Here is a 14115-nt window from a genome sequence, read left to right on the forward strand (position 1 = left end):
ACCTTAAACAAGGCAGGATAGGTTTGAGAGCAGCAGACGATGCAAGTCAATGTGAAATCACATGATTTGTAGTTTGCACTTCTCAATAACCCTTGCATTGGATGAAAAGATGTGTAATAACGTTGCTTTGCTCAGCTGTGACACTTAGACCAAAAGGAGATAGGGGACTGGTCTTCTTCGGACGGCTTTATATGGGATACAATAGAGATTCTGTTGATAGACTGGTTGCCTTGCTACCTATCAGTTTTCCTATCTGAGCTGTTAGAAGGAGAATGAGATCTGTTGTTGGATTCCTGTCATCCCTGTGCCAAACTCAAGGAGAACTCTATAGATTCTGAAGATGGGCTCTTGTTATTGCTTGATTTGGGCAGTTGTTTTTGTTATATCGCTGTTGGCCAAATACAATCAACTTTACAACCTTTACAACCTCTGAAGATTTTAATAATTGGGTATAGTCTGAAATGTCTGGCTTAGAATAAGAAGAAATCGTGGATTGGACCAGCAGTATGGCTGTGAAACTCAGGTCCACTCTGCACAGGCCAATGCGGGTGTAGGACAGTAAAAAACTCGTTTTGGGGGGAACTTCTCATAGACCCTGCCCCTAAACGAGTCTGCCCCATGTTATTTCCGCCAAACTGGGTTTTTGAGAATCGCGCTATTAGCAAGTCTTTTCAAAAATCCAGACAAACAGCTGAGCAGGAGATGCTTTAATCACCTCCATTTTCCTTTATAAAAATTGTTGCAGCTTACATCTGCGTAGCTACACAGGTGCAGATGGTCATGTCATGAGACTTCAGCATGGCTGTGGGGGGTTCATTTGTGCATGCCTGCGTAGCTATGCATGAGTGGGAAGTAAATTTAAAAAAGAGAGTCATCTCCGTAAGAAGGCACGACAGCAACCCAAATTGTTTCCATAGGCTCCAATCACTGCTTGCACAGATACATGGGAATGCAAAAACAGGAAAACAGGTCACTTTATTCTGGCTGCAACCCGTTATACATTTGTTGTACAGAAAGGACCTCAAAGATGCAAAAGTGTCTATTATTGTTCTTACTGTATTTCTGATATGACAAAATAACAGTCACACATCAAACTAGTCCTCCACAGATCAGAAAATACTTTTTCTATGATACTAAAATGCACAATACAATGATTTCCAAGAAGGTTGCTCTAAGATACTAGAATGCACAATTCAATTATTCCCAGGTCAGTTGCTCTGAACTGAACAGAAAATTGCTCTGACTCAATGGCATGTAGTTGCAAAATGGCAACATGGGTACAATTCATAAATTGGTGCAGCATGCTTTCTACTCCCCCATGGGTAGGTTCTATATTGCCTAGTACTAGAACTCTATTATAATCTTAAAATAATGAAAATATTTACTTTCACGACTTTGCAATCTAAAAAAATACAACATTTAATATTGATATATCTAACTCTCAATGTAGCCAAATATATGGATACTTAAACCAGGAGACTGGAGTCATGAACAGACAAGACAGAACTTTCTGCAACATGAGAAAAATTCCTCGTTCCTGTTGTCATATTACCTTCCAAGTTTATTTTGAAACCTCCCTATCAATTTGACTTTACCATTTTCCAAAAAGAGAAACAGTTCTCAGTTCTTAATTCATTCAGCCTCTCTTCTGCCATATTCTGACTTCAACAAATGACTTTTTTGGGAAGATTCGTCATTGTCCTAAGTGTGGGTCAGAAGAACGAGAGACTAGTCATAAGTTATGACTAGTTGGTGAGAAAATATAGCCATCATAAATGATGACTCATTGGGGGCAGGCCTTGTAGCAGCCACCAAATGATTTGCTGCCAACTGACTTGCTTGACTCTCCTGGGCATGGCTACATGCTATTGTTTAAAAGAAACCATCGTATAAAAGCCAGTGATGTGTAATTTTAGAGTTTGAAGCGAGGCTCTTGAATCAACATTCTACTGTGGAAATTCACTAGGTGGCCTTGGATCAATTAGACATTTTCAGCACAACCTATTTTGTAAGCAGTTGAGATAGGTAATTAAGAGAAATGGGACACCTCCCAGTAGCTCAGCAGCATCCTTCTCTGCAAGGTGGGGAGGCTATACACAACTTAGTCCACCCAAGCTCCATATGAAGCAAGGCAGGGAAGGCAACAGCACCCAGCTCAGCCCATCCAAGCCCTGGAAGAGATGGTAGCAGTGGCAATGGCATACAGCCCAGTCCCAGACTTCATCTCATGTAACCCCTGGGGAGGCAGCAGTGGTGCATAGCTTGGCTTGAGCACTGTGTGAGGAGAGAGGCAGCAGTACTTCCCACCTCATGTGAGGCTGCAGAAGCAGTGCCCATCCCAGCTTGCCTTATGCAAGCCTTTTGCAAGATGAAGAAACCCTTGCCTACCTTAGCCAATCCCCCTGCCTTCTCTTCCTACTTTAGGAGGAAGAGACAGGATCAAGTAGACCCTGATCGTCTTTCTTTGTTTCTTGTTCCTTTGGGGGACAGGGCCAGGACAGGCTGGGCGAGGGCTTTTTTTTTTTTTTTTGCATTTTTAAATGCAGTTCTCCCTTGTTCACAGGGTTGTTCTTGGGATTAAATAGAAAGGTGAATGATATATGCTTCTTTACATCACCATTGAGAAGAAAGGCAGAGTATAAATTATGGGGGCAGATAAAAAGAAGGTTGGTGGGGAGGTGCGAGGAAAAGAAGGAAACTGGAGAGAGTGAGGATTCAAGAGCTTCCAAGAGGAGGCAAAGATGAAGCCGTGTGGAGAAGGGACTATAAAGGGACATGAGGTGCCATTTCAAGTCCATGCAGGGTCTCCACTGTTCAACTGGCTACCACCTGATGACTGACACTATGGCCCCTTCTGCAGATGCGGAATAATGCACTTTCAATCCACTTTCACAATTGTTTGGAAGTGGATTTTGCTATTCCACACAGTAAAATCCAGCTGCAAAGTTAACTGAAAGTGGATTGAAAGTGCATTATTCTGTATGTGTGGAAGGGGCCTATGCAACTGGGCCATAATGCTGCCAGATATAGGGTGCCGGGGGAGGGATAAGGGAGAAACTGAAGATGTTGGGTGTAAATATAGGTTAACTGATGGGTGGGACAAAGAAAAGGAAACAGGAAAAGGCCATGGGGACTCCTACAGAAGGGAAAGAGGAAAAGAGGAAATGGTAGTCTCACACAAGCTCTTTTTACTCTCCTGTTTGTCAATATATCTAGCTCTGTGGAAACCTAATGTGGAATTTGAGAGCATGGATAGAGAAAACAGAGAAATGCCCCAGGTTTGCAGGAAAAGGCAGGTGGAAGGATCCTGTCCAGGACTGTTTTGGGCTTTGACAGAGGACTGATTAAGAGCAGGCCTGACAGCAGCTGCTGGGCAACTTGCTACTATGCAACCTGTGTTACTCACAGCAGCCACCCTGTGAGTGCAAGTGTAGCAGTTAGCATTTCAGACTAGGAACTGGGAGATCCTGATTTAAATGCCCACTCTGCTGTGACCATTCACTGGGGGACTGTGAGCCGGCCAAACATTTACAGCTTAACCATCCTCACAGGGCTCTTGGAGGAGAAGAGAATTATGTAAGCTGGCTGAGTCTCCATTGTGTAGAAAAGCAGGATATAAAATAAGTAAATAGTAACTATTATTGAAGAGGGAGAAGTAGCTAAAAGGTTGGTTGGTTGACTTGTGAGAAAGAGAAAAGGTAGCAAGGAAAGGTGAAGATATGAGGGTTACCAAGTGGAGCGAAAGAGGAAGTAGTGTGGGGAGAATCATACAGGGGAAAAGTGCAAGTTCTTTTGAATTCCCTACCATGCAACTGGACCTGGCTTGCCATTCAGTACCTAATAATTTGACCATGCTTTCCCCAGGTAAAAGTCTGCAGGAAAAAAAAGAAGAAGGGTAGATAAAGTTAGTTTGGCCGATGGATGGGAAGAAGAGAAGGAAGCAGAAAAGGGGGAAAGGCTATGTGGGATTTCAGGGAAGGGAAAGAAGAGATAATTGAGAGAGGAAAATGAGATGCTCCTCACAAGTCCTTGTGGGTCCCACATGTGCAATGTTTTTAATTTAATCAACCGCACAATTGCAGTTGGTTTTCAACATCAGACTTGCATTTGTAACATGGAATTTCAGCTTTGTTATTTGTTGCTTCCTCTTTCAGCTAAAAATTATTCTTGCAATTTTTACTCTGAGTTTGAATGTGGAAATGGTGAGTGCATTGATTATCAGCTCTCCTGTGATGGCATGGCGCACTGTAAAGACAAGTCTGATGAAAAGTTGTTTTATTGCGGTAAGTGGGTTGTTGTTGTCTCTCTTAATGGTTACATTTCTGTAAAGCATTTAGTTTATAGCATCTATAGTCCACCTTTCTGAGAGAGACTTGTGTTTCTGCCTAGCAATAATTATTATCCATGAATGCTGACTAGATTCCCATATCTCATCCAACCCTATGTAAAGGAATTTTATGTAAATAATCACTTGCTTGTGCCTTTTTTTTAATTCACCAGAAAATAGAAACTGCCGGGGAGGTTTTAAACCATGTCTTAACCGTCGTTGTATTTCCACCATTAAAGTATGTGATGGCAAAAATGATTGTGGTGACAACTCAGATGAATTGGGCTGTGAAGGTATGATTTGGGGCTCTTCTACATTTTAGTTCTGTGTTACAGTGCCTTTGTCTACTATTATGTATAGTGAATTTTGTTTTAAATATATGTGGTGGGCAGTGAGAGATGCACTTGTTTAAAATTCTGATAGATAATGAAAATTTGGCTTAAATGACATAATTTACAAATTATTCACTGACTCTTGAGCTGTAACAGTGACTTTTTTGAATGTTTCCCTTGGCATAAAATATCAGAGAAGACCAAACAGATATACATGTCCTAAAATAGCATAAGTAATATGCATTTCTGCAGGCTAATCATCTTTCTGGATGTGGTCCTCATTTCCCCTCACCAGTGGGGATGGGGGATGTGGAAACCCTCTGTATACACACTGTTCCTCCCTGTCAAAAATCAAATGTCAAGTCTCTACTATCCATGAAAATACTGGAGTAGACTTTACCGTGCAACTTGAATGTCAGTTCTACTGCCTATTGAAAACAGTGGAAATAGACAAGGCCTCTACTGTCTGGACACCTGGAATATTGCCCCATTGAAAACAACTGAAATATTGTCTGGACACCTGAAATATTGCCCCATTGAAAACAATCCTGAAATTTCAAGTGATAAATTTTGGAAATTAGGGATTTCAAGAATGCCTTGCTTTGTATTGGGTATTTCCCCTTTGAAACAAAAGGAAGATTTCAGGAGGTGTTTCAGATTGGAAATATTTGAACATGCACCCCTATACACAATGTCTTGCACACACTAAGAGACCCTGAAAAACTTTCCTCACACTTATTTATAGAGTCATGGAAGAAATCTATCCCTTTTAGGCTCATTCCGCACATGCAGAATAATGCACTTTCAAACTGCTTTCAGTGCTCTTTGAAGCTGTGCGGAATGGCAAAATCCATTTGCAAACAGTTGTGAAAGTGGTTTGAAAACACATTATTTTGCGTGTGCGGAAGGGGCCTTAGAGGTGAAACAAATGTTTCAAAGCCTAGTGCAGCCTGGCCAATCTTAAAGTATCTCTACTGCATAGTGGACATGTTGATTGGAAATTTTTGTTTTTAAACAAAATTACATTTCAGAATTAGTAGTATATTTATCTCCTCTAGCTACGGGATGTACCTCAGCAGAGTTTCGCTGTGCAGCTGGAACATGTATTGCAAAATCAGCACAATGCAATCAGATCATTGATTGTTTGGATGCTTCAGATGAAAAGAACTGTAGTAAGAAATTCCATTTTCTGTTACTTGTATTTGATGAGTAATTAATATGGGTAATATAATTTACTTGATAAAAGGCAATACTGTAATTGTATATGTTAAGTGAACACTACTAAGTAAATAATAGCAATAAACAGAAAATAAAATGTTTATATTATGAGGTTTATTTGCGTTTTTGTTCCTCAGATAACACAGACTGTGCTCACTTCTATAAACTTGGAATAAAATCTTCAGGATTTATTAGCTGTAATTCTACTTCACTTTGTATACTACCAGAATGGCTATGTGACGGATCCAATGACTGTGGCGATTATACAGATGAATTAAATTGCCCAGGTAATTGGGAAAATAACAGTACTTTAAATATTTATTCACAATAACAAATTAAATAAAGGCCTATTAGTCTATTGTTTATTTATTAATGGTATATATTGATGAAAATATGTTGTCTTTTAAATAACCCATAGTTCGAAGCAAACGTACGTGTGAACACAACTATTTTGGTTGTCGTAATGGGAGATGCATTCTGAATACTTGGGTATGTGATGGCCAGAAAGATTGTGAAGATGGAGATGATGAATTACACTGTGGTGAGTAACTTTCTAAACCATGAATATTTGTGAAAAACAGTGATAAATTACAATCTTTACATCAAAATAATTCTAATTATTAAGTTAGTTTTATCAAAATATTAATAATAACTTGGGCTGTGACAGTTGCAAAACTTCCCTATGAGGAGGATTGGCTTGAAAGAGCCCCATGGAAATTGTTTATTTCTTTGGCTGAATTCAAGCAATATATTAACTACCAGCATTGCAATCCAGGGGGGCAATTCCCTCTTTGGAGGTGGCATAGGCTTATAGTGGCGGATTTGCCCTCCCTAGGCATGTACCCCGGCAGTCGGGCAAATCCACCACGACCAGTCACTATGGGGCCCTGGAATACCTGGCCAGGGCATCCAGCTCTCAGATAGCACTCTCGCACTGTCCCATTCTGTGCCAACGTGGCAGAGAAAACAGATTTAACTGAATTTCAAAACTGATAGATTCAAGGGCCAGTGGGGCTAAATTATATACATGGTGTTATGCAGGACAGCACGTGACTTCTTTGAACCTTCTGAGTTGAGTACTTTGAAGGCATGATATGATAATCACCTTTTGTTGTTCTGATAGATACTGTCATACTGCAGAAGTTTTCACCTGAAGATTAAATCAACTCTTTGTAATGAGAACTAGTTTGGCAGAAGATTGACCTTTCATGACTAATTCTAACATTTAACAACCCACATTTTCATTTTCGCTTGCTTATTCAAGGCTGAAGAAAGCAATATAGAAAGATTGTAGCTTTCAGGCAGGAAATCTGAAAAAATCTGTAAGAAAAATTATTTGCATGTCAAATTGCATGTCTATAAATCCAATATAAGTATTATATAGCATATGTGAATAATCTATATTACATTCCTAAATTTGCATCCAGATGTACTATCAAGCAAATAGAGGGCACTTCTATTCTTTGTAAGGAGAGAGATTCTGTTTCCATAGTTTCCTGTTCAAACTATAACCCCCCACCCCCCCCATGTCATCCACACTGTGTCCAGGGATCTCTTGACACTTAAGGGATGTATGTCTGGGTGCTAAAAGTAAGAAAAAATATATGTATTCTATGAATGGATCTTTGGATTCAGTCCCTTGAAATACATTTGAAGTGGTATATGCCTTTATAATAAAGAACTGTTCCAGTATCCATTCCTTGAGATCATTCTTTCTTTAGTGTTGAAAAACAAAGACTTTGTACTTTGTCAAAGGCTTTTATCAAAGGCTTTTATGGCCAAATTCAGCTGACTTGTAGGTTTTCCAAGCTGTATGGCTGTGGTCTAGTAGTTTCTCCTGCATCTATGACATCTTCAGAGGCATATCAAGGTAAGATGTGTTTCTCTTCGTAACACAGTGTGGAGTGTTCTCAGTGATGAACTGAATCACCTAGATTGGACTCTGCAATCAAATGGCTACTCTTCTATGGAAATCAGAAGATCTATAAAACTGAGAGGAAAACACACAACTGAGGAAAAACAGCCCCCCATGGGGAAGGTATTTTTACTGTGCATCAAAAGAATCACAAACCAAATAGAAAAATTGATGGGAAAACACAACCTTGAAACAGTCTTCAAACCAGAAAAATATAGTGAATGTTATGGTCAACAAAGAACAAAAGAGACTCCCTCCCCTTACCTCCATAGGAGTCTATCCTATACCATGCAGCTATGGACAGGTATACATAAGGACAACAAAATGTAGAATTCTGACAAGAATTAAAGTACACAAAAGGCAGTGCACCAGAGAAACCAGCAGTAGCTGAACATGTTTAACCCAAACTGGACATGGGATCTTTTTTGATGACACAGAAATGCTGGACAACTCCACAGCTACTATGTCAATCTACACAGGGAAGCCATTGAAATCCACAAACACTGAGAAAGTTTCAACAAAAAGGAAGAGATTCTGAAAATCAACAAAACCTGGCTACCTGTTCTAAAAAAAATCAAGACCACAGATGCTACAAACTTCTTCTCTCTTTCCACCCACCGCCTCACCTCACTGATTTCTGAGATGAATCACACACATTCAAACCACCAGGACACACAGATACAAATGCACATTTGCAAATTCACCTGCAAATGAGCTCCTCCTGGACACATGCAAATGCACTTCATCTCCCTCCCACTTCAGAGGTGGACAAACAAATATCCATGGAGAGAAACATCTTACCATTACATGCATTTGAAGATGCCAGCCATAGGTGCAGGTAAAACTTTAGAAGCTTAAACTACCAGACCACAACCACAAAGCCCAAAAACCCACAACAGCCATCAAAGGATTTATTAATACCATATATTAATCATGACTTTTTCCTATTATTTTTTCAATTGTCAGAGACAGGTATCAGTCTGGATTGTCTGATTCTGAAGTATTTTTGACTTAAACAACTAGTGGGCTTTTGAAAAGACTCATCTGGTGACATAACATAATCTGTCCATACTTTTGAAAACATATATATTAACACATCTTAATGGATTTTGCTTCTATGGCTTCAAACCATTTCAGGCTTCAGAAATTCATTCAGCATCTTGAATGGTGCTCAATAGATTACTGAAAGCCGAGGCAACAAACATAGCTGAAACGTGAGGATGGCTTCAAATATAGAGAGAACTGGAAATCATCCATCCATCCATCCATCCATCCATCCATCCATCCATCCATCCATTCATTCATTCATTCATTCCAGTCATAGAAATGTAAGTAACTGAAATTTAAAAAACTCACCGAACACCATTTCTAGATTACGAACATACCACGGTTAAAAATTAGGACACCACACATTAAACACATTAAAATCCCATTAAGATTCTGCTGCATAATACACTTTTCAATCCTAAAATTGAGACACAAAATCTGGTGACTTGTCATAATATCTGAAGATACTTTTCTGATAAAAGGTAATCCAATTATTTTATCAGTTTGACAAAGACTCCTATCTAATAGTGGGTAAATAATTTCTGATTGAGCTATTTTATAATATGGACATGTCAATAACATATGTTCAGTCAATTCTACCTTATTTAATGGACATGGAAACCATTCAGAATAAGGGATTTTCATGAATTTACCATCAAGCACTGCGGACAGGAGAGTTGAACACCCAGCAAGGGTGAACACTCTTCTGGTATTGTTGGTCTCTAATAAGGCCATATGTCAGTAGGAGCTACAATATATTTAACATTTGATGTATAATTAAAATCTGGTGATCTGGAAATATCAGATTGATGTTCTATATCTTCTATCATCTGGTAAACAAGTTGTTTCAAAAAAGCCATGAGAGGAGAAACCAAGCCTTCTGACACTTTTTAGGGTAGACCTGGAGGTCAATTTTTGTTACCTAAATATTTAGTGTAAACTGCGTAATGTTAAACAAAATATTTATTACCACATAAAATCAAAGGTGTAGAAGTGCTATTATAAAGCTGTTGAAATTTAAGTAAATATAGCAATTTCTGAAATTTATGATTAATTATTTAAATTAATTATAACAGGTTTGATCCAATGATTGATTTCAACTGTTGGAAGTTTTCTTTGACAGAAGACGTCTTTTTTCAGTATTGCAAAAAAGTCATCAGAATAAATAAATATTACAGAAAAACTCTGCTGACCACTGACTCCACTGTAACAGGGAGTAATTGAATCCTACCTATTTTGTAATTTAAAAATTGAAAAAGCTTTGCCAGATAGAATTTCCATGTGCTTTGTTCTTACAATTGTTGATGTGTATCAGTACATTAACAATTTATTGGATTAAATCAGCTTAATCAATATTTTATAGCACATCTGGATACTTCACTGTAAAGCAATTCATATTCTTTTGTCTGTGTGTGTTTTAAAGAGATAGAATAATAATGAAATTAAAGTTAAGTTTTTACAACATTTTTGAAATTAGCAGCAGAATTTGGCTCTTGCATTTGGCAGATGACTCTATCTTACTTTGGTTATCTTTAATTTTAGTGCTTCTAATATAGTAAAATGTTTTCCTTGTTGAATATGCAGTTCCCAGACTTCTTGAATTTTCCTTGTAGTATTCTATATTATTTACTATTGCTTCTAGACTGCGTAGTGTCATTTATTCTCTTTTCTGAAAGTATGAAATTTTTTTAGCATTATTTAGGTATCTCCTTTGGAAAAAAATGAGTATAGACTTAGAATAACTCTAAGGTGTCAAACTCAGGCCCTCCAGATGTTCATGGACTATGATTCCCAGCATCCCCTGCTAGCATGGCCCATTGGCCCTGCTGGCATAGGCTGATGGGAATTGTAGTTCAAGAACACCTGGAGGGCCTGAGTTTGACACCTGTGTGTGAGTGGTAGGATAATGTACTTTCTATATTAGCTTTAAAGCAAGTACTGGGTTGGGTCCTGTGCATCTGTTCTCTAAAGAACCTGCCACCTGTTATAACATGCTCTTCTTTAAGTGGAAGAAACTCTTGCATCATTGAAAGATTCCTTGTACCAGAGAAGAGTTTTGCTCATAGTGGAACAGAACTGTGGACTCCAACTTATTGTTTGGTTTCACCTGCCAAGCTGATTGTGGTTCCTTTCTCCACCCACCCATAGTTTTGTGTCATGTGGTATAGTATGTTTAGTAGCAGAAAAACAGTCCTTATTGTTTTTTATGGTAGGGATATGGGAAAATTGCATACCTTCTATAGTCAATCTAATTATAGTTAAATACTTGAATAAACTGGGCAAAATTTCACGGGAGCTGTTTGAATTTTGAAGGGAAATTTTAGCTGACTAATAGACGAGGTGATTCTTTTCCAATATGTTTCAGAGGGTCACACTCATGGGTCATATAACGTAAAACATTTCATTAGTGTTGCCATGGGAACAGTGTTATCTCAAACATAAGCAACACCTCAGTGTAGTATTGTGAACAACAGGACTTGTTAGCTTTGTTTCAACTTAAAAAGGTTTTGTATTTAGCTTTCTAACTTTTTCTCTGGTTTGGCCTTCTTTTAGCAATTAGTTCTCTCAATTAGTTCTCTCAATTAGTTCCCTCAGCAATTCATTTGCAAACAGTGGCGTAGCGCCCCCGGCACGGGGGGGGGGGTGCGATGCCCCAGGCTCGTGACTATGCGGGAGCATGGTGGGGGCGTTCCTTGTGTGGTGGGCGGGAGTGTGGCAGGGTGCAGGACGAACGTGCGCCCCAGGCACAGCTCCCCCTCACTCTGCCCCTCCGTACAAGATCCAAAGCAGAAACTCTCCTCTGGAGGCTGCTTGTATACATTACAACACTATGATTTACATTTCTTTGTAGATTCCTCTTGTTCGTGGAATCAGTTTGCTTGTTCTGCACAGAAGTGTATCTCTAAACAGTGGATTTGTGATGGGGAGGATGATTGTGGAAATGGCTTAGATGAAAGTAAAACTGTTTGTGGTAAGTATTATAATGATAACATAATTAATTAAATTTTGTATTGTAGAGAATGATATGGAATTCAGTGAAACATGTAAATGTATGTCAGCTTTAATAAAATATCTAATTAACTAATTTTTAAATGAAACACATATTTTGGCTGGTGTTTATACAGATGTACATTTGTCAATCATGGTTTTCAAATTCCTTTTCTTTGTAGCATATAATGTCAAACTCAACAGATGCTTTACCGTAACCTATAATATATGTCAAAATCTGTTTGCATACTGTTTGAATAACATACATGATAACAAATAAAGGCAATATTTCCCCTTCAGATATTACAGGATATTTTCTTTTCAAAGCATGTGGTCTATTCAGAGGTTGGGAAGATTCTTCAAATCTCCATCTGTGGAGAGAACAGATGCCTAGAGCATATTTTCTCTTCCACATATTTGTAAAGGAAGAGGATAAGCCTTGTTCTCTAAAATTTAAAGCTATGTTATACTAAATAAAGATTTTTCTTTTTTAAGAGGTCAAAGTGTGATCAAAATGTTTCATCTTTGTGCCTGGCCAGATATAGGCTGAGCTAGGTTGGGTGGTGAATAAGTGAAAGTGGGGTGAGAGCTAGTAGCATATGCAGAGCCTCAGTTCTCAACTGCTCATGGGGAAAGGCAGGGCTTGGGTGGTGGCACTGCCCCATGTTGCAGGTGGCACAGGAATTGAGTGGGGCAAGTATTTTCACTTGCATAAGAGCTCTTTCTTCCAAGAGTAACAATACTGATGAAAGTGTGGTGCTTTCTGCAAGTCTTTGTGGTTTCCACACTGTGCTAGTGGGCCTGATGGCCAGCACTGCAAATCAGCCATAGATTTCAAGAATAAAGGCTGCCGAGGGAAACAAAGAGAGAAAACTGAAGACGGGGGCAGATAAAGGCAGGTTGACTGGTAGGTGAGAAAAAAAAGAATGAAACAATAAATCAGAGACTAACAGTGCAATGCTAAAGAAAGTTACTCCAGTCTAAACCTAATCATTTCAATGGTCTTAGACTAGAGTAACTCATCTAAGGACTGCACTGTAAGGAGGTTTCACAAAAGAGAAATCAGACATAATGGGGAAGGGGGAAACTAGATACTCCCTCCAAGCTCTTGTGGGTCACCCAGTTGTTTAACATATTTATAAAATGCTTTAGAAGGTACTGACATTCAATAATATTTTAACAGGATCAGTAACCTGTGCCCCAGACATGTTCAGCTGCTTAGATTCCTATGCCTGTGTTCCCCAGCATTGGCTGTGTGATGGTGAAAGAGACTGCCCTAATGGGAGTGATGAGCTTTCTACAGCAGGATGTGGTATGAACCATTTTGCAGCATATACCTACACACTAATAGATTGCCCTTAATGAGTTCCAAATGTTGTGGCCTCGATCTGAAAAATAAAATAATTTCATTACTTTTAATTTAAGTATTTGATTTATAAACTGCTGTCCCCTGAGTTAATAGTTAAATGTACAGTCTTCAAAATACCACATTTAACTTCATGTCAAAGAATTCGGATTTCTTTTTTTTAAGACCAACTTTAAATAAGATAATTTTTATTAGTGTTGTGGGGATACCTGCCACATGAAGACCAAGTGAATTTGATTACTTTTGCCACAGAATTTTTTGTTTTCATTATCAGGCTCTATACACAACAATCCTAAGCAAATATTTGATAAAGGGAGCTTTGACTAGAAAGTTTATACCTTGGAAATCTTGTTCGTCCATAAGGTGCTATTAGACTTAAATCTTGCAGTTCTAAACAGAGTTACACCCTTCAAAGCCAACTGACTTAATTAGAAGTTCTAACTCTTTTTAGGATCACACTACTAGTTACTTGAGGAGAGTCCATGAGTAGGGCAGTGTGCATGCACATGAAATGTTGCATATCAATGGTCACTGCAGGATATGAAAAAAATCGGGCAATGTGAGCCATTGTTTATGCCATCCATTTGTCACAGCATATATCTACCATCTGGTCACATCACTGTACAGATTTAGAAGAAAAAGAACACACTTTTATTTTTCAATTTTGGAGGGTTGGTGTGTTTTTAAAAGGGCCTTCTTTGTCGTTTTCTTGGTTCTTTCCCCAAAATTCAAGTAATCTTATGCTAGAGTCATGTTTTTGTTGCTCCTGTTGTTTTAGTTGTCTATGTCTTTTCTGCTAGTTTTTCTTTAACTGGTAAAAGTGATGTAAACTGATTATATTTCCCTGTTTTGTTAAGGCATATCCCTGTAGCATACTAGAAGAAAGAAGGATATTGCTTATGTCATTCAGTATCTTCTTTGA

The 14115-nt window shown here is 38.6% G+C and overlaps 1 protein-coding gene across 1 annotated transcript in view; it reads left to right on the forward strand.

The window, feature by feature from the left end:
* The window catches only part of LRP1B (LDL receptor related protein 1B), a 353740-nt gene that overhangs the window by 207665 nt on the left and 131960 nt on the right, over positions 1–14115 (forward strand). The window contains exons 40-46 of the mRNA XM_048484494.1: positions 4155–4283; positions 4501–4620; positions 5718–5831; positions 6015–6164; positions 6296–6418; positions 11691–11810; positions 13011–13139. Coding sequence (XP_048340451.1) covers positions 4155–4283; positions 4501–4620; positions 5718–5831; positions 6015–6164; positions 6296–6418; positions 11691–11810; positions 13011–13139 — 885 coding nt within the window. The remainder of the gene's footprint in view (positions 1–4154; positions 4284–4500; positions 4621–5717; positions 5832–6014; positions 6165–6295; positions 6419–11690; positions 11811–13010; positions 13140–14115) is intronic.

This window comes from Sphaerodactylus townsendi, linkage group LG02 (genome assembly GCF_021028975.2).
Source record: "Sphaerodactylus townsendi isolate TG3544 linkage group LG02, MPM_Stown_v2.3, whole genome shotgun sequence".
In the NCBI taxonomy this organism is placed as follows: Eukaryota; Metazoa; Chordata; class Lepidosauria; order Squamata; family Sphaerodactylidae; genus Sphaerodactylus; species Sphaerodactylus townsendi.